General features: G+C 32.8%; 1 protein-coding gene across 3 annotated transcripts in view; it reads left to right on the forward strand.

The window, feature by feature from the left end:
- Positions 1-25,183, forward strand: part of LOC309663212 (uncharacterized protein) — a 499,391-nt gene that overhangs the window by 110,120 nt on the left and 364,088 nt on the right. Inside the window, exon 4 of one of the 3 annotated variants that reach the window (XM_082466834.1) lies at positions 20,754-20,864. The exons of the other annotated variants lie outside the window; for them this stretch is intronic. Coding sequence (XP_082322960.1) covers positions 20,823-20,864 — 42 coding nt within the window. The 5' untranslated portion in view covers positions 20,754-20,822. The remainder of the gene's footprint in view (positions 1-20,753; positions 20,865-25,183) is intronic. 3 annotated transcript variants of the gene reach the window in all.

Genomic DNA, 25,183 nt, shown 5'->3' on the forward strand with positions numbered 1-25,183 from the left:
AGTATTCCCATTATATGTATATTACATCTTTTGAAATTATCCCACAGGCTTGAGTATTCTGTTTTTTCAGTATTTGTTCACTTTGCTTTTTAGTTTTAGAGATTTCCACTGAGATATTCTTAAGCTCAGAGATTCTTTACTCGGCCATGTCCAGTCTACTAGTAAAACCATCAAAGGCATTCTTCTTCTGTTACAGTGTTTTTGATCTCTAGTATTTCTTTTTGGTTCTTTCTTGGAATTTCCAGCTCTCTACTTATATCTGTTCTTGCATGCTGTCTATTTTATCCATCAGAACAATAAGCATATTAATGATAGTTGTTTTAAATTCTTGTTCTGATAATTCCAGCATCCTTGCCATGTGTGGTTCTGATGTTTGCTCTGTCTCTTCAAATTATGTTTTTTGCCTTTTGGTATGCCTTGTAAATTTTTCTTGATAGCTGCACATAATGTGAAGTAAAAGGAACTGCTGTAAATAGGCTTTAGTAATGTAGTAGTAAGGTGTGTGGGGAAAAGAGGCATTCTGTAGTCCTGTGATTAGATATCAGTCTTTTGGTGATCCTATGCATCTGAACTGTGAGCTTCATAAGTGTTTCTCCATTTTGTTTTCTCTCCCCTTAGATGGGACAGGATGGCTCGAGTGGGCTGCAGTTGGGTATTTCTTTTCTTCTATGTGGAAGGCTAGAGTTGAGTATTTCCTTTCCCTCAGGTCAGTTAGGCTCTAAAAATACCTCAGCCTGTTAGGCTCTGGGTAACTAATTTTTCCTGTGGGCAGGCCTTGTTAAGAATGGAGTGCTTTGGCATATTTCAAAATGGTTCCTTTTCCCCCTCCCTCTGCTGGAAGCAGTAGAGGATTTTTCTCTAATGTTTACTGTGAGAACCTGGTCAGGCTTCTAGAGATAAATCTCACAAAATTGTAGGGGATCCCCTATGAGTGGGTCCCCCTGGAGTTGTTAGCTGTCAAAGTTGTTCACACTGAGCCTCCAGCAATTAATCAGTTATAGTTCATGCTGTCCTACTCTGGCATTAATTCCTGTTGTAGTTTTCCCCTGTGAATCTCTGCTCTGGTAAGCCATGACCCCTTGTATTCACCTATCTGTATCTCCACTCTCAGGGGCAGCAGTTTGCCTCATGTCCTTATTTTCTTATGGATTCTAGAATAGTTGTTGATTTTTAAGTCTGATCAGCTTTCTACTTGTTTAGAATAGAATGGCCACTTCCAAGCTCCTTACATGCAGAACTGGAATCTGGAAGTTCCCTCACCTTGTCTTTTAACCTCTCTTTTAAAAAATTTCCTTATATCTACCTTCTAGTCCATGTTAGTTTTATCTAACATGAGGTTAACCTAATAGATTAAATTTCTAATTCAATATATTAATTATTTTTAATTTGTATATTTTATATTTCAAACATTATTTCTAATTTGCCTCGATTTCAATTTTCCCTACTTTTTCAATTTTACATATTATGACTATTCTTTTCTTATGGTTTTAGTTTCTTTATATATTTGATTATTTAAACATATGAATTTGTATTCTACACAAAAAGGTCCTATTTTTCTAAAATTCTTGTGATTTTAAACGTATTTATTTTGTCTCCTGATTCTAATGGTGAATTGTTATTCATATGCTTTTTAGTGTAAGACATTGTGAGTTCATCAAATGAAGTTGTACCGTGAGAATTCCGTTCAGCTTCACATGAGCTTTTTTCCCTCTGGAGTATTTGGCAGATACTATAGTTTGTCACAGGCTGTAATCACTTTCATGCACGTTTGTCAACTTCTGAGTTTGGAAACCACATAATATAATATATTTGCATAATATAAATTCTGACCTCAGGCCATGTGGAGAAATGCTTTTCACTCTCACAGCCCAAGAACACATAGCAAATCATCCCTGTCTTTTTTCCATGCCAGGGGATCCATGTTTCTAGAACTCTGTTCACATAGCTCTTTAAAGTTCCTTCTTTCCTATGGGAGGTCTCAGTTCCAATAATCACTCTGAATGGAACCAAGAATATTTATCCTATGCCTGAATAGCCCTGAAATAAAATTCATGGTCTACCAAGCAGGACTTATACATGGACATATTCACTTTCCATCTGTGTTTACAATTCTTTGTTTCTGGAATCTACGTGTATCGCTTTATATCTTGTGATTGTGGTTTTATATATTTTATCCAGTATTGTAGGAGCTTCAACAGATGGTTTTCCAGGTGATTTAGTCCACTTAATTTCTTTATGTTTAAAAAATACATATAAAGCAATGTAAGCTTTAATAATTGCTCTATCACATCATCAGCAGTTTATGGTTAGTGTTATGAATGTTAAATGTAAAAAAGAGTACCATTTTATGTATAATGATTCATCCAGATTTTTCTGATTCTTGCTAAAGTTCTCTTTTCTTCGTCTTTCTACCATAAACAATGGAGACTCTTACTTTCATTTGGGTATTTGATTTTTTTTTTTTTCCTCTTAAGAAAAGAGAGGTCTCACTGTCATTTGATATTATTGTTGATTGAGGCTTCTCTAAAGCCCATATAGTGAAATTTATGTTTTGAACTAATGAAGTATTTATTATTCCAAATGATGAAATGATACATTTTCACTCATTAAGTTAGTTTAAAGTATCTGCAAGAGTGGGTAATTTTGGATTGGTAAATTAGAGGGCACAATAAAATTATGCTAGACCCACTTGGATGACTCTGTGGGCAATCTGATGCTTCTTTTAGAGTTACTTGAGATGTTGTTGTCATACTCCTTTCAATATCTTTCCTTCACAAACTAAATCTGCACTTTTTCTCCCTTTGTTCAAAGATTCCAAATATTTTGCTTACATTTAATGATTTTTGCTTCATATTTAACAATTTCTATGTTATATGTGTGCTCTTTGCTTGACATCCTGAACTCCATCTCTGTGCCTTTCATAAATATTCCTCCTTAGAGTTAAGAATTTCTAGAAATAAAACAAATGCTATTTTGTAACATATCTGTTTTATTCATATAGGGATTACTGTGCTGTATTGATTTTATGAAATAGTTTTTCAAGTAATTATACTGCAAAATTAAATTTGCAAACTCCCCTTAGGTATCATGGTGCAACAAAGCAGATTAATTAGTGACATCTCAGATTGACTGATAAGACTAATAGAAAATTAAACAACCAATAGGTTTTATTTGGTGTTGTTTCAAGGAAGAAACATTCGGAGAGGTCAATAGCAGAAATGGTATTTTGATTTTTAGCAGATATATTTATCCATATTATGCCTGGTCACTTTTATTTAGAATAATATGATATATAAACATATATATATATATATATATATATATAAAATATGTGTACATATATATATACACATTATACATATATATCTGTATATACACACACATTTTCAGACACACTACTTATTGTTTCTGTAGTGTAGTTCATAGTTACTCAAACGTTGCTGAAGTTTTTACTAGTATTTTTCTAGATAAGGAAGAGAAGGGAAAAGTTCCCCAGATATTCTATTAGTTTCTTTCCAAGAGAATTTATATCTGCATGGACACTTCCTTTGCTAGTTTTCATGTCTCTTATCAATATTAGTGGTTTAGTGCACACACCAGTACCTTAACACCTAGTACTCTTTTTAGTCTATAACTTTTAGAAAAATTATAAATAAGTCAGTCTTCCAAGAAGCACTCTGTGTGAAAGAATGTTCTTGGTTAATGGTTCTATTGCTATTTTTCTTCAACTGGTCTTATACCAACCAGCATTCCAAGTTCATACATACTCAACATTGTTACCAAACTCAGGTTCAGCTGCTTGCTGCTCAAAAACAAAACTTGAGAGGCAAGTGTTGGTAGAAAGGAAAGTTGCTTTAATCAGAAAAGCTGACAATTGGGGAGAAGGCAAATTTATAACCTAAAACCAACACTGAAGATTCTGCTGGGCCCTGAAAGTTTTGAAAGGGAAAAGGGGAAGTAATCTCAGTTAATTATTGAGATACTTGTAGCTCAGAGATCAGACTTGTAGCTATCTCCCACTGTGTGCAAGCTTATTGACTCCTCATGATCTTTGTTTTGATGCTATCTTGTTCACACAATTTGTTTGTGAGATTACAGGAGAAGATACGGAAGTGATCTTGTCATCTGTTAATTACTTACTCTTCATTTTTACTTCTTTGATCTACGTAAAGAATCAACAGGTTAGGCAAGGTATTGTGTGATCAAAAGATTTGAAAGGTGTGCTTAGGCTGGAGATGAGTAGAGCTTGGGGGTGCCTGGTTTAAGGTTAATTACAATATAGCTTTAATAAAGTGACAGGACAAAAGGGGCCTTCTGCAGAGAGCTCTTTCCTGCAAAGAGTTCTTTCCTGTCAAAAGCTGCTTACAAATCCCCACTTGTCAGAATATCATTCCATTTCTATGGGATTATGGACAGAGGTCCATCTTCTGTAACTTCTTCATGCTGACACAAGGCGCCATATTCTTATAGTGGAAGATGTCGATATAGGTCTGCAGCATCTCTTTGCTGACAGTTTTAGCTGCCCATTTACATATATGGGCAGAACAAGTTATAATTATTTTGATGCCCACAAAGATATAGATTATGATAAACAGTAGTGTTAATCCCATTCTCTTAAGGCCAGTTCTTGGAATTGTGCTAGCCATAGATTCAGTACTGCTCAAGACAGAGAAGCTTATGTCACAACTGCAGTCTGGTCATCATGCAGTTAGCTTTTTCCCTCTGGTGGTAGTTATAGTATCTGTAAAATGACTCAGGAATGTGCATCAGAAACTGAGTCGGTGACTCTTTGTCCTAATCATTAACTGCTTGAGCCTGCTCTTTTGTGACTCAGGGAGGCCTGGGAGACTTCAGCTTTTCTACAAACAAGAGGCAGGGGAATAGAGGAGCCTTTGTACTTAGAGGGTCCCGCAGGGTTCTGCTTGGTTCACCATGTAATTCTTTCTATATTGATCTATTTATGTTCAATTGATTGATATATCTATTTCATTCGAATCCTGTTACAGTAAGTACCATGGATCCTCAGCTCTGTTTTGTAACCCTTGGCAAGTTGCTTAAAAGTTTGTCTCAATACCTTCATTTGTAACATGGTAATAGAATCTACTTCATAGGATTGTGTTGCGGGTAATTTTATACATATAAGCATTTACAGCAATTCATGATACACAGTGGTCACTTAGTACTGCTAATTATTATTATTTAATATTTGTTACAAAAGCTGATATCAAATATTTTGTCATAAATTATTGTTAATTTCACAGCATCCCTGGTATTCATGGCATTAAATTCTGTGAATTCTATGTTCACAAAGGCTTTTATATTTGTCCTAGACATTTTTGTCTCCAGAATCACTACTTTAATCTAGTCTCTAACCTGTTGCATAAACTAATTTAATATTTCTTAATGTGTTTGTCTTTAGCCTTTCTTGATAAACCAATATCCGCATTACTACTATAATTTTTTCTAAAACAGCTACCTACTCATACATCACTTTTTAAAACTCCAATGGACTTTTCTAAAAATGAGCTTCATTTTTAGAAGTTCTGAGCAAGGAACACAAAGTTTTTTGGTTGTCTTGTGTTGGGGAAATGATTAAAAATAAAATCTCCTTCTATCCCAGAAATCCTCTCTACAAATGTAAAAAAATAAAGAAAATAGTTTCGTTATTAAGTAAGCATTAAACCAGACTGCAGTGTGCATCACAGGCCATCCACTAAAGAAACTGCAAAGACAGAAAGAGATCTCATGCATTTATGTAGGTAGGCTGATACAATTCATTACACATTTTATCCAAAGGAAAAATAATCTCTTATCTTTAAGACAAAAAAGAAGTCGCCACTTGTAGCCAGGTCTCTAGAAAGACAGAAACAGGGAGACAGGCTGAAATCATCCCTGATGTTCCCATTTCAAAAAGATGGCTCCAAGAACCTCAAGAAAGATTCCTGGGGTGAAAAACTAGCAAGAGTCTTATTTAGCTTTTAAAAGATTTACATACAATTCAAAGAGACAGAGAAAGAATTTACATGAAAGGATTTACAAGTTTAAATTAAAAGGAAATGCTGTAAGACAAGGGAGAGCAAAAAGGTTCTTTTTCACATTTGGCACTAGGGAAAATCCAAATTTTTTCAGATTTGTTATTATCCTTACTCTTCTCACAGTCTTTAACACCGGCTTAATTTTCTGGCAATGCCTTATATCTCCCTGAAGCACATTGTGTTTGTACTAATTTATACCATACCTTTACTAATGTAATTTATTCCTTCATCCTGAGATATATTTACTTTCTTTTTCTGGAAAACATCTATGCATTTTTCAAGGATCAGGCCAAATACTGCTTTCTCTATGCATTTTCAAACATCAAAACTGCTGTATCTAGTGGGAAATATAAAAAAATAAAATGAAAACACACTGTTTATCAAGAAGAGGTGTATCACAACATACCAATAACATATTTCCTATAAAAGAGATGAGTTTGTTAGATTTATATGGAGTAATATTGACATATTATGACCAAATAAGGTAAATGTGAATAGGTTGTTGACCTGAAACAAATAGACTGCCAGATATTTCTCCAACAATGATGGATTTATTTGGGATCTGCAGAGAATTGCAATTCAGGGTCTGCAGCCATGGTGAGCCACCTCCAATTTCCCTCACAGCAAGGGAAGGAGACTGCTTTTGTAGATAGGAGAGGAAGTTGGGAGGATTATAGTAAACAATGAGTTCATGGCTTTTCATTGACTGAATCCTTGCCAGGAAAGAAGAGGGGTCTTTCTCCCATCTGTTGGGCTCTGCTGTTGTCTCAGGGCATGAGAACTGCCCCTTCTGGTTTCTCAACTCTGTTTAATTGAGGTGTTTGTTTGTTAATTTTTTACAAGGTGCATGAGAAATATATAAATTATATATATATTTGGACCGAGAGAGAGAGTCATGAATCTATATCAACTGCTCATAAGGCCACAAATAGTTGCTTCTGATCTCAATGGTGCCCTTCAACTTTCCTACTAAAGGGGTTTCATAAACACAGTAAGGTGAATGAAGTAGAAACTTAGAGTTTCCCAATTTTTAGTGAGTCATTATAAAAGATTGTCTCTACAATGTATTCATAAATTATAATAAATATGTTGGCAGTTCACTTTGCAGTATAATCAGCCATATTTTAGCTGAGAGGCATACATGAGCCTATATATCTTTCACTTTTCTTAGTCTGTATTTGAAAGTTATTAGTCATTCCACTCTTCAACTTTAACTAGCATCATGTCTAAAGCAGAAATAGGGGAAAAAACCCTATTTTATTTCCTGAAGAGAAAATTTCATTTCTCTGATAATGTATTTAAGTTTGCAACAATCTGTAAGAACCCTAAATTATTTGTTTTTATCTCTATTTTTAAAAAGTAGTAGTCAAATATCAAATAATGGAGGTACTGCTATGTATTTTTTTCCTGACAAGTAAAACAAATACTTTGTCTTAAAATGCTTTCATAGAACATTGAAACAACTGAAAATATAATGAAAATTAATAATATTTCAGTGATACAAAACAAAGAATAGCCACATTGAAACAGATTATAGAAAATCATGAACATTTTTCTAGTGGTTTGAGACTGTGACCTAATAGCACACAGAAGAGAGAAATAGATAACATGAAATCTAGACACAAAGACTTGGGTAATCTGAAGAGGTGTTATGGGAGCATAGGAAGGGTATTCAGTTCTGAGTCCAAGTCAGGCTCTAGCATTGATTAACTGCTTGTCTTTGAATGTATTAAATATCATGCTTGGTGCATATACATTTGCCCATCCGAGAACAATTTGTTTACAAGAGTTGTAGAGGGCTGAAATGAGATCATATGCACTAAATGGTATCTCAAAGCCTGGAATGTCTTAATATCTCAACCAAACTTATTTCCATTTTTCCATTTTTCTGCACCTTCTGCTAGGAACATAACTAATGTTTTGCTCTCTAGCAACAGGGCAAGGTGGATATATTCATAACAAGAACAAATAACTGTAATATGGATGGTTCATATGTTAATTAGCAAAGCTGAAACTTATTTACTTTATATATAAGATGGATCTTTTTTCAAAATTTGTCTCTGACAAAGTTATGTTACAATCAGTTAAAATATAAAGAAGATAATAGTGCCTACATTATATAGTTATTGTGAAGATCAAATAGCTAATATATGTTTAAAAAAAAACACAAAAGTCTAGAACATAATAAGCACCCATTAGTGATACTTTTGATTAGGCTGTGTTGTTGATTATGACAGTATTGATGACGATGATGATAATGATGTTATTTCTATCTATATTTTAACACTGACTAGAGCATATTTCAACCTTATTTTTTAGTGTATTCATTCTTATTGGGGAGAAAAAACATTTAATGCTGTATAAATATTATACCTTTATTAAAGTATTTCAGTAATTTGTCACTAGATTCTATTTTCCTTTTTTATTTTACTATGAGTATAAACAATCATCCATTCACCAAGTAGATCAGAGCTTGTAGCTGGTAGAGTTAGTCTCAATGATGAAACTTAGGAGCAGACACCTTAATTGTAACATTAAATCGAGAAAAAAAATCAAGTGTGTATATTCAGCACCAGTTTTATGCTATTGGCAAAATTGCTGATGTTTAATTAACTGTTGGGAGAGAATGCTACTTATGCAGTTGCACTAATAATGATTCCACTGGAACCATATCAGTCCTCGTGTCATATTAACCCCTCTGAATGAAACCCTGTACCGCTTAACTTCTCTCCTTCTTTCATGTACCTTTCATCATATGATATAAAACATGTCTCCATGGAAACAAAAAGCATTTCCTTTAGAAGACAACAGGTGAATAATTCCTGCCTAATCCTGTCATTATTCTTCAGAGACTATTTTATTACAAGTGAAAACGCTTCAACAGCAGTCTGTACTCTGCAATTAAGAACAGGACAGTTTAATCACTTCAATAAGCCTCAACCAACAGCCACTAAGAACTATTTTATTAACTTCCTAGAGGATTTGTGGCTGTACAACATTAAAAGGTGACTTACAGTAAACTAACTTCCAGGGGAAAAAAATAGTATAGTTCAACCATATAAGAAAAGTCAGAAAAGCCCCTGAGGAGTATATGGAATATTTGGTCTTCTTAAGTACCGTTCAACAAAATGACACTGTGTCATACCTCTGTTTACCACAGGCTGACTCTCTATATCATTCTTATTTGTTTAAGATTGATTTTTAAGATTAATAAAAATGCTGATAATGATTTATGACTTCTGGTTACTTTGTGAAGAAACTTTATGTATCGGGGGCCACAATCTCCTACAATGCATGAAGCTTTTGCACATTCCTATTTTCATTATTGTTTTTATGTATTTCTTTAATAAGTGTATATATGATTTATAATCATAATATACATTACATTGTTTCATCTACGTCCTTTCAAAAACATCATACAAAAATCATCAATGACCTATCTCACATTCCTTACCCCAATATTTAGGGCTCTCTGTGTTTTATAAGCAATTGCCTATTTTCTGCCTTTCTTTATTGTCTCCTAAAAATGTATGGTTAGGTGTGCAGCATCTATCTTTTGGAGCAGATGTGAGAAGTTTAAAACACCCTAATAGAAGCAAATTCATAAAAATAATAAATAGGAGCACTTCATGCAGATAGCTATCAAAAACTACCCAAATTGGTACATTAGACTAGTGGAGTTTTGAGAAGATACAGATGCCTTTAGGAGTAGAGAAGTAATGTGTGTGTGTGTGTGTGTGTGTGTGTGTGTGTGTGTGTGTGTGTGTGTGTGTACATGCATGTGTGTATACCATGCACATACGTATATATATGTACATATATGGTGTGTGTGTATTTGTGTTTCATATAGTTGATTAATTTCAGATATTTTCTCTGTATTTATGCAGCATTCTTAATTTCAATCAAAATTAGAAGGAAAATACAAAGGAAAAGTTTTTGGTTTCATCCGATGCAATTGTTAAGAACTTAACCTATTATATTTTCTTATTTGATAAAATGAGCTGATTATGTTGCACTTTTATTTTCTAAGAGTATAAACAGTCTGTTTATTTTTTTAAATCAAAGGCTGAAAGTAAAAAGTGAGGCAAAATAATAAATGTTTGTAAACAGGTGAAAGGACAGAAGCTGCTACAACCTCCCCTTCTTGCTTTAGTAACAGATTCTTAAATTTTACCTGGACACTGGCCCACCTAGAATAAAGACTAGAATCCCAGCAGCAGGTTGAGGACATGTGACTAATTTTGACTAATGTAGTGCTAATGGAAGTAATGGATACATGACCTTGAAGTGAAAGAGATCACGGTGTCTTTTGCCTCTTCTCACAGCTTTGGTTGTGATCCTGTGGACCATATGGATTTGAGCAATTCTATAAAATGGCAGAGCAATAAGTTAGAAGGAACTTGACTCCCTGACATATTGATATTTACTATATCTGTTATTCTGATTCTTTGCTGCAGAAGCTGAACTTATATTCTTATTAATGCAGAGCATATCCTTTTATGTGAGCACAAATATTCATTCACTTACTCAGTTAACCAGTACTTATTAAGAGTCAACTATATGCCAACAACAGATTCTTTCATGGTAATTACATTCTTGTGTGATATGCAGATAATAAAAACAATATAAATAAGTATGAAATTAGAATCAGGTTGTAATAAAGAGAGGCTCTGAATGCAGACAACTTCACAAACTAGAACACCGGAAAATGGAGTTTGGGGAAGGTGCAAATGCCTTTAAGAGGAGAAAAAGATAATGATAGATAAGAACATATAAGCTAGATAATAACATAATATTTGAAAGGAATAAAGTATTGAAGATGGGATACTATCAGAAAAGAATAGTCATAAGTACAAAAAGGACTGAAGGACACTCAACAGCTACAAATTGGTGGTAATAACTTTCCTGTGGTATGGGAGATATTCAGAAATAGGTATATGTATTTATAAATATACATGAATAAATATAAAAGTTACATTAGGATACAACATAATATCAAGACAATTTAAATATATATTTAAAATATAATATAATACTTAAAAATTATAAAGCCATCAGAAAATAAAATATACTCTTTAACAAAGGAATGGAAAATTCAAACTAATTGGACAAGGGTGGACAGATATAACTATTATGTTTTTAGACCAAATGTAAAATCTAATATCTAAAGAAGAAATGGAACTATACAAAAATTTTGTTATACTACTCCAGGAAAATATTTGCATGTCTCTTTTAAAGCAATATGTTTATTTAATATTCAATTTTAACTCTGATCAATATTTATAAAATATTATTTTTATGAAAATAGTCCTTTGACTATGTAGCTTAAAATTTTATCTATTTTCTTTATATATCTGCTTTAATCCTTTCAAAAATAACAATTTTGACTGTTATGCCATGGAGAGATGCCTGAATATTTAACAGATCAATTGATAGCATTTACAAAGTGAAAAGAAAGTATTAACTCTTTTCAAGAAGCAAAAATTATTATGAAGAAGAATTCTGGCTCATTAAGAAATCAGACATTGAAAATCATATCATAATTGTCTCCAAAGTGTCTTAAAAACCCAAGTATTTTTAATTGATGCTTTACATTTTTTTAATTTAAAAACACCTTTTTTTTTCCAAGTTCTTCTCACTCATGGGGTTATGAATTGAATCTTTTATTTCATCTTTTATTTCATAGTCTAGTCAAAAACTTAAAGCAATTATACACAGATGTGAAATCCAACGACCTCTAATTAGCCTTATTTTAATCCAGGCCTTGACAAGGAGTAGTGCTTTTAATTCAGGAAAGAATTAAAGGATACAGCAAATGCTCAGAAAATATTTGTTGAATGAGTCATTTTAATGCATGTGTCATGTCTAAACATTGAACATAGTTTAACTGTACTCAGCTGTATATTACAAGGTTAAGATAGATCTTGTTGCCATCTTTACAGGAAATATGAACAAATTATTTTATCCAGTTATTAATTTGCATTAAATTACAAATATCTTTGAATATATAGAAACCAAATTTAAGACTTAGGGTGCATACTATATAGAATTATACAAGGCATCATATTTTTAAAAATTTTTATTGGAGTACAGTTGATTTACAATGCTGTGTTAGTATGATGCATCATATTAAATTGATCTCATCTCAAACCAGTCCCTCCACTGGGTCTCCACATCCCATCCTCTCTTTCCTGCTCAAGAATTTTGGTCCTACAGTTATCCTCTCTCTTACATCATAAATTTTCCCTAATCTACTGGATCATCCCCAATGACATATAAACAAGAAATAGGTATATGTATTATTCATTGTCTTTTTAAAAACACAATAAACAAACATAAACTTTTTTTACATTTTGTTGCTTTTCTTGCAGCAAGGTTCATCAAAAGAATTTTCTCTGCATTGTCGGTGTCCAATAACTCTCTTTCCGTTTCTCTATTCAATCACCCAAAAAAGTGTTTTCCTCCTTCACCCCCAATGAAACTATTCTTGAACTCTATATTGACAACGATTGATTCTTTGTACTCATTTAGTTTACTGTGTGCTATATCTTGTTATAATTTCTTCACTTGGCTTCTAGAAAACCACATTTCATTGCTTTCACTCCTACTTCACTGGGAAGCACTTTTCTTTTGTTTTTTTCAATTATGTTTTAATGATTCTTTCTCTTCCCTTCGAATTCTTCATGTTATAGTGATCCAGTCCTCAGTCACTGGCTCTTTTCTGTGTTACCTACACTCTCTCCTTTGCTGATTTCAGTCTCCTGATATTGTATACCATTTCTATGCCAACTACTTTCATATTTATATCTTCAGTTTGGACCATTTTCTGTAGCTCTAGTCACATATCCAATTGTCTACTTGATGAAACTGATAGGCATATGAAACACTATATGCTTGGAACTGAACACTTCTTATCTCTCTACCCTAAATCTGTTCCTATCACAGCCTGCCCTATCTCCGTGATGATAGCTCTATCCTTTAGGTTACTTAACACAAAAACCTTAGTGTCATTCTTGACTTCACTTTTTCTCTGACATACCACATACAGTTTGTCATGAAATCATATTTGCTCTCCCTTCATAATATACCTAGAATCAGACCCCTTTTCACCATCTCCACTTTATTCAAGCTACCCATCATCTCTTGTTTGAATTAGTTCATTAGCTTCCTAACTGGTCTCCCTGCTTCCAGTTTGCCCCCTGCTTTGCATTATCAACACAACACTGTGTGATTTTGATAAAACATGTATCAGTTGATGTTACTCCTCTGGTTCATAGGAAAATCTGAGGACTTCCTGTTGCACTAGCAGCAGATGTTGAAGCTCTGCAAAGCTCTCTGAGCCAGTCTCTTGCTTCCTCTCTCAACCCACCTCCTATTTCTCTCCCTCTTGCCCATTCTTCTCCAGTCATACTGACCTTTTTCTTCTTCAAATATTCCAGGACAATAGGCCCTTGCTGCAGTAGTTTCCTCTTCCTGGAACCCCCTTCCCTGTAAATCTGTATGATTTACTGTTTATCATGTTGAAGTCATTGCTCACCTTCTCGTTGATGCTTTCTTTGGCCATGCTTTATAAAATTGCTACCCAACACCCCTCCCTCCACTATATTTTTGTCACCCCTCATTGACACTGCTCAATTTGCTTTCTTTTTCCAATATAATTTATTACCACCCAACATACTTTATTTTGTTTACTGTTTAAAGTTACTCATTCTTTCTAACAAGTTAATTCCAAAAAAGCAGGAATATGTGTGTGTTTTGTTCATTGATGAATTCTAAGTACCTAGAACAGTGCTTGGCACATACTGAACACACAGTAAAGACTTGTTGACTGGATGAATATTGTTATGTTAAATCACTTCAGTTTATATTGTATAGAAATAACAAAATTTATATCACATGCATTCAATGATTATTTAGTGTTATTTGAATATTATCAAATGCCTATCCAGTGGTGTATCATAATAAACATACTTTTATTTAGTCAGCATTACTTTATCTTGTTTACAATGTTGTCATGGAAATAGGAAAGCTTGTACTTAAAATACTTGATATTTCCGCTTGATGCCATTTATATAGAGATTATAACAAGTCTAATGACTATAATCAGCTCCTTTAGCCCTTAAGGAAACACCTTGCTTCCATTTATAGAGATTTAGGTGATCATGATTCTAGCTCTGGGTCATATACAGGATAACTGTGTAACCTCAGGCAAAGTACTTTAGAGTACATATCTTTGACTTTTGAAGTTGAGAAAATACTTGCTCTGCAATTGTTATAGAATGGTTGGAAATATCAAGACATTATGTAAGGGAAAAACTATAAACAAATGTAAATGTTCTATGGTATAATAAATTATTCTAGTTACATAAATTATATAAATATTTCAGTTTTTGACATTGAATTCTGGTGTATCAATAGTCTTCTCTAAAATCAAATGTGTCATGTAGTGTGAAATACTAATACACTATATAGACTTTAATGATTTGAAGTGTTCAGAGACATTTTCAAGTACAGTACATATATTTTAAATCTCGTTGTAACTTTCTTAATAATTATTTAATTTGAAAATTCCATTCTCAACAGAATTACTAAAAACTACAAGAGAAATTAAGCAAATATATCTTAAAATTTTTTCCAAATGTGTTTATAACATAGAGTGAAATGAGTTTCTTTTACTGATATTATAATGATGGAAAGGACAAACCTCAATGCAAATTAATTCCTAGTAGATTATCAAATGTTTAGATTATCAAAGTGCCAAGGTTTATAATACATTGTTATATAAGTGATAGCTATATAATAAGAGTAATTTACGGTTATATATTTTATAGTATATATATTTAAGTAAAGTTATACTTATAATCATATAATTCACACTCTATTCAAAATTCAAGATTTAATTTTAGTATAACTTACTCTAACATTTATTGAGGTCTTTACAATTTATGGAACCTTTTTACATATGTTATCTTCCTACATTCTCAGAACTGTTGATTGAAAAAATATATCAATCCTATTTTATGGAGAAACATTTTAGTGACATCTCATAATAGCCAAGTTTACTGACCTTATATCCTAGAGCTCTACCATGGTTTCTTATCTTTTACATCCTTTCTTGTTGTATAAAATTTATATAAGTGTTTGTGTGTGAGTATAATACATCGCTAACCTATGTAATTTAGAAAACTTAGGTATGCCTAGCAAATACACCAAGATAATTGATAATTACCATGAGTAAAATTTTTAACCTAACATGATAAAATCATCAAAGGTGTTTCATACCTACTTTTAAAGATTAGAATGAATAAGCTACTAAGGAATATATTAAGAAATTAGGAAAAATAATTAAATAGAAAGAAATGATGAACTATGGCATTTTTAAAAGTCAAAATAACATGATACAATGCAAAGAGTACATACTTTTCACCAGATCAGTTTGAATTTCAATGATAACTGTGACCATGAGCAAGTACATTACTTCTCTAAGCCTCGATTTCTTCATATGCAAAATGGGAAAAAGTTTATTTACTTAATATGGCCTTATATTTTTGAAGGAACACATGAAAACTCTAATTAAATAAGTATATGTAAATTGTATGTAACAGTGTAGTACCAAAAATATGATTGCGGTACTATCTTTATAACTACAAATCTAGTTCATATACATATATATCTATGCAGATATATATGCTAAATATTATATATGTGCCATTTATGAATTATATATATGTTACATAATATATAAGTGATATCCAATGCTATATAATATATATATACACCTACCTATATATAGAAGCTATAGAATAAATGCGTATTCACACACACACACACACACACACACACACATTTACAACTTCTGTGCTTCCATTTTGTTAGAATAATGATGACACTGGCTTTAAATTCTGAAATGTATCTAAATTATCAAACTAGAGTTTAGTGAATTTTTATCCCAAGTACACGTATTTCTTTGAAAATTAGAGTTTGACATATATAACTTTTAACCAACACATATTTACCATAACAACTAATTCCAGAAAGGTTTCAAAATAATAGATAATGTTGTGTCTTTTACTTTTTTTAAAAAAGCACATTCACATTTATACTTTCATTTTATCCCCAAGAAAACCTTGTGAGCAACATACTATAAGTATCATTGTTACATGTCGCCAAATAGGTTTAAGGTATGAGATAATTTGAGACAGATAGTTTTTAAAATAAACATTGTGTTTTATATACCACCTTAGAGTTAAAAAGTTAAAAAGCAAGTGAAAAATGAAAACAGCTTAATAACATAGCATAGATAATTTCTCTGCTCATCATTTGGTAAATCTAGAACTGTAATTAATCAGCATTTCTTGTTGGTGAGATGGGAGTAAAAAATCATCATTAGGAATTTTATGCCAAAAGTCTTAACACAAGACATTCACCTTGCATTCACCTCAATCTATTCTACTACTCTCTTATGGGCTGTGCTGAGAAAGATAATATGAAGCACTGCAAGATTTTTAGTGATTAAAAATCCCTCATGAGGTCCAGTGTAACTTATCCAATAAAGAATAGAAGGGGGGTAAGATATTTTTAAAAACTTTCCTGCTCTGAAGCAAACATTCATTTTTTTTTTGAAAGTTAAAGCATTTCAATTATATTGTTCAGCATCCATTTAAGGAAAAAACTGGCTAACTAGGTTTTTATTGTAAAAGGAAGAGTCTGGAAAATTATAGTGATTTAAGTAACAAAATGTCATATAAATCAATGTTGGTGCATGTGCCAAATGATTTTGAAATGAAAATGTTAGATGTAGAATTTATTGCATAACTTTAGGATGAGATGTTAGCAATTGATTCAGTAGCTTTATATGGATGTTAGCAACTGATTTCTGCAAATAAAAACTGATATACATGATGTAAAGACAAATTAATGTGAGCTTAGGGCAGGAATCAACACCATAGAAGAATCTAGTAGAAGTTTAAGAGGCTATACCGTTCTCATTTACTAGTTCTCTTTTTCCAGTTTTATTGAGAAATAATTGACATAGATCACTATATAAGTATGAGGTATACAACATGATGTTTTGATTTATATGTATTGATAAATGATTACCACAATAGGTTTAGTTAAAATCCATCATCTCATATAGACACAATAAAAAGAAAAGAAGGAAATCTCCTTGTGATGAGAACTCTTAGGATCTACTCTCTTAACAACTACTAACTCTTTTTAAGGAAGATCCCAGAAATTACTAAAAGAAAGACTGACCCACCCAAATGGTAGCACTACTATTCAGCTACCTCATCTTCAACATGTTTCTAAACATCATTATGACAGTATTACATTTCTCATATGCATTTTTTATACCACTTCTACATCCAGAAAGGAATTGAGACTGATTACCATTATAAATCTATTATACATTAGAAGAGGCAAGAGGCAAAAAAATTAGTGATTTGATTTTTATCAAATTTAAGAAAGTTAGATGTAATAATATTTCTCCTTTTCTAATATATGATGTCTAAAATAATTTCTAAAATGAAAAATATGTGAAATTATTTTATGTGACTTCATTATAATACAGAAAATGTGTTTGCTCAGAAAACTTACTGTATATAGCATATCATTAAAACCATAATAAAAACTGTATTTTCACGTCAAACATCATTGTGATTGTGCTTTCATTAATATGAAGGATATACATTTTAATCCCTCTATAAAATCAATCAGGAATTAATAGACACACCTCAGATGATCTGTGTACATATTATAAAATAACAACACAGGAAATATTTAAAATGCAAATTATGAAGCATTCATTCCTTTTTCCTCTATTTACTTGTTGGGTTTTTGAGCAAATTTCTTATCCCCTCTAATCCATAGTTTTCTCACATGTAAATTCATATTAATAATAGTACTTGGCTGGGAATTCCCTGACGGTCCAGTGGTTAGGACTATGCACTTTCACTGCTGAGGGCATGGGTTCAATCCTTGGTCAGGGAACTAAGATCCCGCAAGCCGCCAAGAAAAAAAAAAGGTTATAGTACTTGACTTACATGAAAGACCTTAGCCTGATACTTGGCACAGAATGGTAATTTAATCTGTCCCTTCTCCCTCCCTCCCTTCCTTCTTTCCTTCCTTCCTTCCTTCCCTCCTTCCTTTTTTCTCTCCCTCCCTCATTTGTAAAATGGGGATTTTCATATCCACACGCAAGATTATTGTTCAGGATAAAATTATATAATACATGTGATAAAATTTGTAAGCTATAAATTAATACATAGTACCAATTAGTACTTTTTAGGAATTATTATTATTTAAAATGTTTTAACTTACCAAGGTCATGTACCTAGTAAGCAGTGAAGTCAATATCAAAATTCAGGCACTATGACTGCAGAGCTTGTTCTCCTAACAAGTGTGTCATGCTACTCATATAGCTGCATTTGCCATCATATCAATAACTACTGTGATGATGGTCACTTTCTGTTACTCCAAAAGTTTAGACAACATGTATGTATATAGCAGCACATAGGCAAGGCAGTATTTAATGAAAATTTCAATGAAGTTCTTATGTAAGAAATCAGAATGAAAATATAATTATATATATTGAAAATGTTTATATAATTGAAATTGGTGGGCTATAATAGCTCTAAGGAAGATTCTCATTTCATATTATTAAATAATTTGAAATATAATAGCAGAAAGAATGTGAATGAACTTAATTTTACTCTAAATAACTTTAAGATATAGTTTTGTAAATTTTATTTTGCTATTGGAAATTTCACAATTTATTGAATTAGAAAAATTTATTACACTTAAAACAGTACTGAAAACAATTATCCAGTGATTAATAAGTCAATAAACAAATAGACATGTTCTACACATAAGTGAGAATTGAGAATTTGTACTTCGAAATGCAATTTTGTCAAATTGCTTAACTAAGACGAACTGCAAAGGGAAAAAGTATACACCAATTAAGTAATTTTCACAACTATCAAAAATCTAAATGAATAGTTTCCAATATTCAATTTTATTTTAATGTGTTTAAAAAGGTTTTTTTCTTCATTGCACATAACTTTTGTACTTCAACAAATTTTCTATTTCTTTTTCCTTTTGGACAGGCACATTCTGTTACACTTCCATATTTTATTCCTGTTCATTTTATCTCATTAAAAAAAAAATCAACCTCACATTCTTTCAAAAACCTTAATTATACTGCTTCAGTAAGCCCTTGACAATAATTTATATCAAATCAGGACAAGAAATACAGGAAGAAAAAAAAAAAAAGAAATACAGGAAGAAAGCAAGTTTGATATAGAGGATTAGAGCCCAGTTGAAGACATGCATAACTTATATACCTGTATGGAATAGACATGTTGGGATTGTCAGCAAATAATTTTTTCTAGTGGTTTTACAGATGGTTGGTTATATTATGTATTATTTAATCACCTGAGCATTGATTACTCCAAAGTTGGATAAGTGACTCTAAAGAAACTAATGATTCTCTTCTCTGGAATTTTTGAACTTGTGACTATAAGTGATTACAGCCATCTCTCTCTAATAGCTGAAGTTTTTAAGCTTAAGGGCTTTGTGAAGCCACGTTTACTACCATTTCATCTAGAAAGTAAGAAAATGCTAGTTTTCTGAATAAGAGAGAAGAGGGAATCCATTGTTCACAGTCTGAGACTGGTGATACAGAAGGTTTCTAAAGTCTCTTACTTATTCCTGAGGCCTACCAACATTCCTTTTTGATTTTGTGAAGAGTTCCAGTGTCCTTACAATTCCTGTTCATGCCTAACTGGTTTACATTATGATTTTGGCAACTATGTCCAAAAAAGAGCACAAATATGTTGTGGGCCATCATGTTTGTGTGTGAGTTAGGTAGTTCAAATTTGCAAGAAACACATTTGATCAGGTTACTTCAGTTAATGGCTAGTTGTTTTAAGGAGAGGCCAGATAATAAGGAAGATAAGAAACATTCTCAGCAGTCCAGAGCCAGGCATGGAGAAGTGGTGCCCTGTTCATTCACATTCAGGTTATCATTCAGAGAAACACTTTGGTGATCTGTCCGTGGTACAAGTATTGAGTTCAGACCCACTATTTCTGCTTCTCTAGAAGTTCCTTCTTCCTGTTTCTGAAGCAACTCCCCATAACATGGAGATAAAAACTAGCAATATATTTATAGAACTCCAATGGCTTATGGCTATAACGCAAAACTAGGTGGAACATAGCATTGTGTTCTATCGGAAAGAAACCACAGATAAAGGGCTGTGAATGTATACCAGGCATTTTGAGTCCTGTTAGAAATGTAGGTAAAAGGTGAGGAAGAAGTAGTACAACTAGTAGATTCTTAAAAGACCCGTCTAAGACTCCTTTTTTTTTTTGCTGTTTGCAGGGGGGCAGCTCTTCTTCTTCAACTGTCCCTTAGATGCTAATGTACTCTTGGGTTCTATCCTTGATCTACTCAATTTACTCTCTTTATCTGGATGATCACAAGCAATTACGTAGCATATAGTACCATCACTGGCAATTCTGGCAATTCTGAAGTATGTAACTTCAGCTTTTTTTCAGACGTGATATATATAGCTGTTGAACTATATATAAAATGTCTTCCTGAATTTCTATGCCTGAATATTTCAGCATCTGAAATTCAGCATGTTTCATCTTGAACAAATTATTTTTCAAAACAAACTTCCTCCTCTTGTATCTTTACTATTCATATAATCACCACAGCTTGAAGCCCAAGGAACATCACAGACGTGTTCTACATTTATTGATTAATCACTAAGTCCTATCAGTCGAATGTTTCTGGCTCTCCAGTCCCTTCACATCATTACTACTATGGTAAGTGGGCCCTAGATTATCTCTCATGTACAATTTTGAAGGTCAATAAATATAGTTCTTAAGAGCATGGGTACTGGGGCTACCCAACTGGGCTCTATTTCCAACTATGCTACTTACCTACTCTATAACTTTCATGTTTCTATGCCTTAGTTTCCTAGACTGTAAAATAGAAAAAAATAATCATAGTACCTATCTCACAGGTTTACTCTGGGAAGTAGATGTGAGTACATGTAAAGTGCTTAGGGTATTGCCTGAGAGTTGAGTAAGGGTTTCATTAATTTTGATTATGATTTTGTACTTCTCTTTCTGATTCTGTCTCCAGTCTTTCCAGTACTTCTTCCATATTGCTGCTCTAGTTAGCAATCCAAAACCAAAACTTGACCTTCTCAAAACCCTTTAATTGATCTTCTTTACATACGTACTGATATCCTGACCCCATTGTATGGCACACACTGCCCTTCATGGCTTGGCCCAGGTCTGCTGATAAAGCATCGCTTGTCAAGAACTGAACTTTAATATAATGCTCTAACAAGGCATTCTTGTACATATTTTGCTGTGTCTTACCTGGTGCTTTTCTTTGTTATGTGGTTCACTTCCTTCTCTTGTCTCTCTCTTGAATTACCTCAAATCTCTCTAATGAATCATATTGATTTATTCACTGTTTCTTCAACTATACTTTGTTTACTTTTTCCCTTAATTTTGTAATATCTCTTTCCTGAATACCTGTCCAAAAACACCCATATTTCAAAATTTCCTGGACTAATTGATTTTTGAGTTAGTCTTTGAATTATGGTTCTGTATTAAGACAGGGATCTGTAAACTGGGCAGTTTTGTTTGGTTTGCTTTCATTTTTCTGTAATCAGTGAGAAGTTACTGAGGGATTTGGAGCAGTCAAAAATCAAATTGAAATGATATTTTAGGAAATTGTATCCACGAGGGAAATTGGATAGACTAGAGCAGAGATCTCCAAACTGTCTTAATTCAAGGTTTCTTCATGTCTCAGTAATGTTTTAGGCCTTGCTAGGCTAAAAAAAAATATCTAATAGTTCTGTTTATTAAGCAGTCATGTCCAAGCCACAGAATAGAAGTAGTTCATGTGGCCTCTGACAAATGTTACCATGTTTCCCTTGAAAATTTAAAATACCCTAAGGGGCACTCCAGTGAGTTCAATATCGTGCCCCAGTGCACCTTGGTTCACATGTCGTAACCACAGGATAGGAAGTATGTGAACAGGAAACCTGGAGAAGGAAGACCAGTGGAAACAAGGTTAACAAACTTGGACCCAGGAGCCCAATTGACTCACTATCTGTTTTTGTATAGAAAGTTTTATCGAAATACAGCCACACTCATTTTTTTTATGTAAGATTTGTGTGCTAAAACAGCAGAGTTGAATATTTGAGAAGACACAGCATGGTTCACAAACTGAAAGTATGTACTATCTGGGCCTTTGCAGAAAAAGCTTGCCATTACCTGATTTAGAGGGTTAGCCCAATATCAAACTGTGACATGATGGGAGTCTGAACAAAAGAGGTGGCCCTGGAAATTCGATCTTACTGTATTTAATGCACAAACATTTGAATATCTGTGATATGTCAGACACTCCGGAAGCTATTTAAATTCCATAGATTAAAATTTTAAATCATGGCAGTTTTTGGTGTTTAATATATTTTTTGTAAGCTCTCTTATTAAAGTGTCTCAGGAAATTATATTTCCACCAAGGGTCAATTCCTTAATCATCATCATCTTTTTTATAGTTGATGGGCAATTGAGATAATTTTGAGATTGGTTCCTTTCAGATATTAAAAAACGTAGCAAAGTCTGATGTGCTGATGTCTTCAGGAAACCTAGATTGTATCCCCTGTTCATTAACAAGATTACCGATAAATTTAAACTAATGGATATAGAAAGCCAGCTCAAAATGTATTCTGGTAGACTTATTTCCTGAACAGCCTGTGATGATATATTAAAATTAACTTAGGAGAAATTCTCTCTTTTCCTTTAGGAAGCATGCTTCTTTAACACATTCAAGCATAATTGATATCATCCCTTTTCTATTCTAAAGATAATTTTAGAGATTGCGAATAACAGAATCAGCCCATAGAGCTGTCTTTACCCAAAAAGCCCGCATCATTTATCACTCATGGTCTATTCACCCTCACTTATGGGTTTCAAAAGTACTCTACAAATAATGCATCCAGATTCACAGATATAATCTTGGGGATTTGTCTGCAATATTTTTGTAGGGCTGGGATGACACCTGAGCCAGATATAAATTCTTTGGCATGATAGATAAAATTCAAATTTGAACTCTACTCTGTCTCTTATGGGAAAAGTCTATATTTGTGTGTGTGTGTGTGTGTGTAAAGGAGAGAGAGAGAGAAAGAGAGAGAGAGGGAGAGAGAGGTATTAGAGGCAGATAGCATATAACATTTTGCTATGAAAGTAAGTAGAATAACAAAATTTGTAATTTTTTCTGCAAATAAAATTACACCTCTTAAAGATTTAAAAATTTACATTAAGAAAACAATGACATTTCTCTAATACCATGTTCAGCAAGATATTCAGTAGTAGTTTTATATAGAGGTGTTTATTGCTTAAAGAATTTTCTTTGCTTGTTTACTGTGGTAATTTTTTTTAAAAAAAGCTTAAAACCTATTTTTTATAGATAAAATAGTGTTTTTATTTCTAACACTTACTAGTGGGTACTGTAATATTCCTAATATGATTGTAGATGCAGTCCAATGATGGAATTTCTTGTTGGAAATTCCAGTACCTCTGGGAAAAATAATGAATGGAAGACTTCTACGTTCTGGATCCTTGAAGGGTCCATTAGTTCAGACTGCCTGGGCCACTTCCTCGTCCCTCGTTTGAACTTCTCTAGTCTCCCATCCTTCCAGTACATTTTCATTTGTTCTTCCTAAGCAACTGTCTCTTCCAGTTACCAACACTGACTCCAGAGTTATCATTCTTGCCATTTTCTCATCTTTTGCATCTCTCCAAACACTTAGATATTCTAGGTAAATTGTGCCTTAGAACACTATCTCTTAGCTACAATTGCTTTTTCACTCCTGATAACAACTTTGTTATCTGTGGTGCCTGTTCAGGATCCTTGCAGCCCTCTCAGCTCTCATTGTCATACCACGGATGCTGGGACTTCAACTACCATATTTCCATCCTCCACCAAGGTGATCACTTCTGACTAATACAGCCAAAAAGACCAGTTTATCCTCTCTTTGCCCAGATCCTTTAGGTTTCAAATATGCATATGATCATTTTTTTTTAACCCAGAGAGCAACTTTAGGAAGATATTATAGTTCCTGCAGTTCAAGAAATCAGTATTTTTTGTTTACAATTGTTTATATGGTAGGTCATTTTTAAAGCACAACCTGAGGACATACTATTTGGCACTAAATAGTGAATTATTTACTGAAATTGTAATGTGCCTTTACAATTAATTATCCATTACTGCAGACTACATTATTCAGTTTTTATGAAACAGAATAGAAAACACTTAAAACTCATTTAATCAAAGACCAGAGCATCTTTTTCAATATAATCTTGAAAATTAGAAATTTTTAGATTCAAATTCGTGAGTAGTCTTGGGTATACATTTTACATCTGGAAATATACCCAAACATATTTTCAGTCAGATTTCATGACTTTAAATGAGAAAATTCTAGTAGTATAATCATGGTTCCTATAATATATGCCAAAGTGGAAGCATCATTTAATTAAAATTGTTTAATTTACAAAATTATCTTTCATCTTCGATTACACTGAATCTTGTGTTTCCTTAAACATTCCTTATACTCAGTGTCTCTTTAGTGTGGATCTAAGGAAGACATTAATAAATTAAGACTATATCCTTTTTTATTGATAATGTTTGTGAAGAAAATGTCTGAAATAAGGTTTTTAGGCTTTGAGCCATATTTTAGAATCTTAAATGCTAAGTCCAGAGATTTGACATCATTTCATAAGAAAAGGGGAGTCATCAAAAGTCCTTAAAGAGCACTATATTTGACACATGTAAAATATAAGAAAATTAATCTCATGGTGATGGATAGCTTATAATGAAAAGGAGACTGTGCAAAAAATAGACAGATAGGTAGAATTATTAGAGACATGAAAAAAACTACAATGAGATATCACCTCACACCAGTCAGAATGGCCATCATCAAAAAGTTTACAAATAATCTAAAAGTCTACAAATAATAAATGCTGGAGTGGGTGTGGAGAAAAGGGAACCCTCCTACACTGTTGGTGGGAATGTAAATTTGTACAACTACTGTGGAGAACAGTATGGAGATTCCTTAAAAAAA

The sequence above is a fragment of the Balaenoptera physalus genome (assembly GCF_965194825.1).
Source record: "Balaenoptera physalus genome assembly, chromosome: 6".
Lineage (NCBI taxonomy): Eukaryota > Metazoa > Chordata > Mammalia > Artiodactyla > Balaenopteridae > Balaenoptera > Balaenoptera physalus.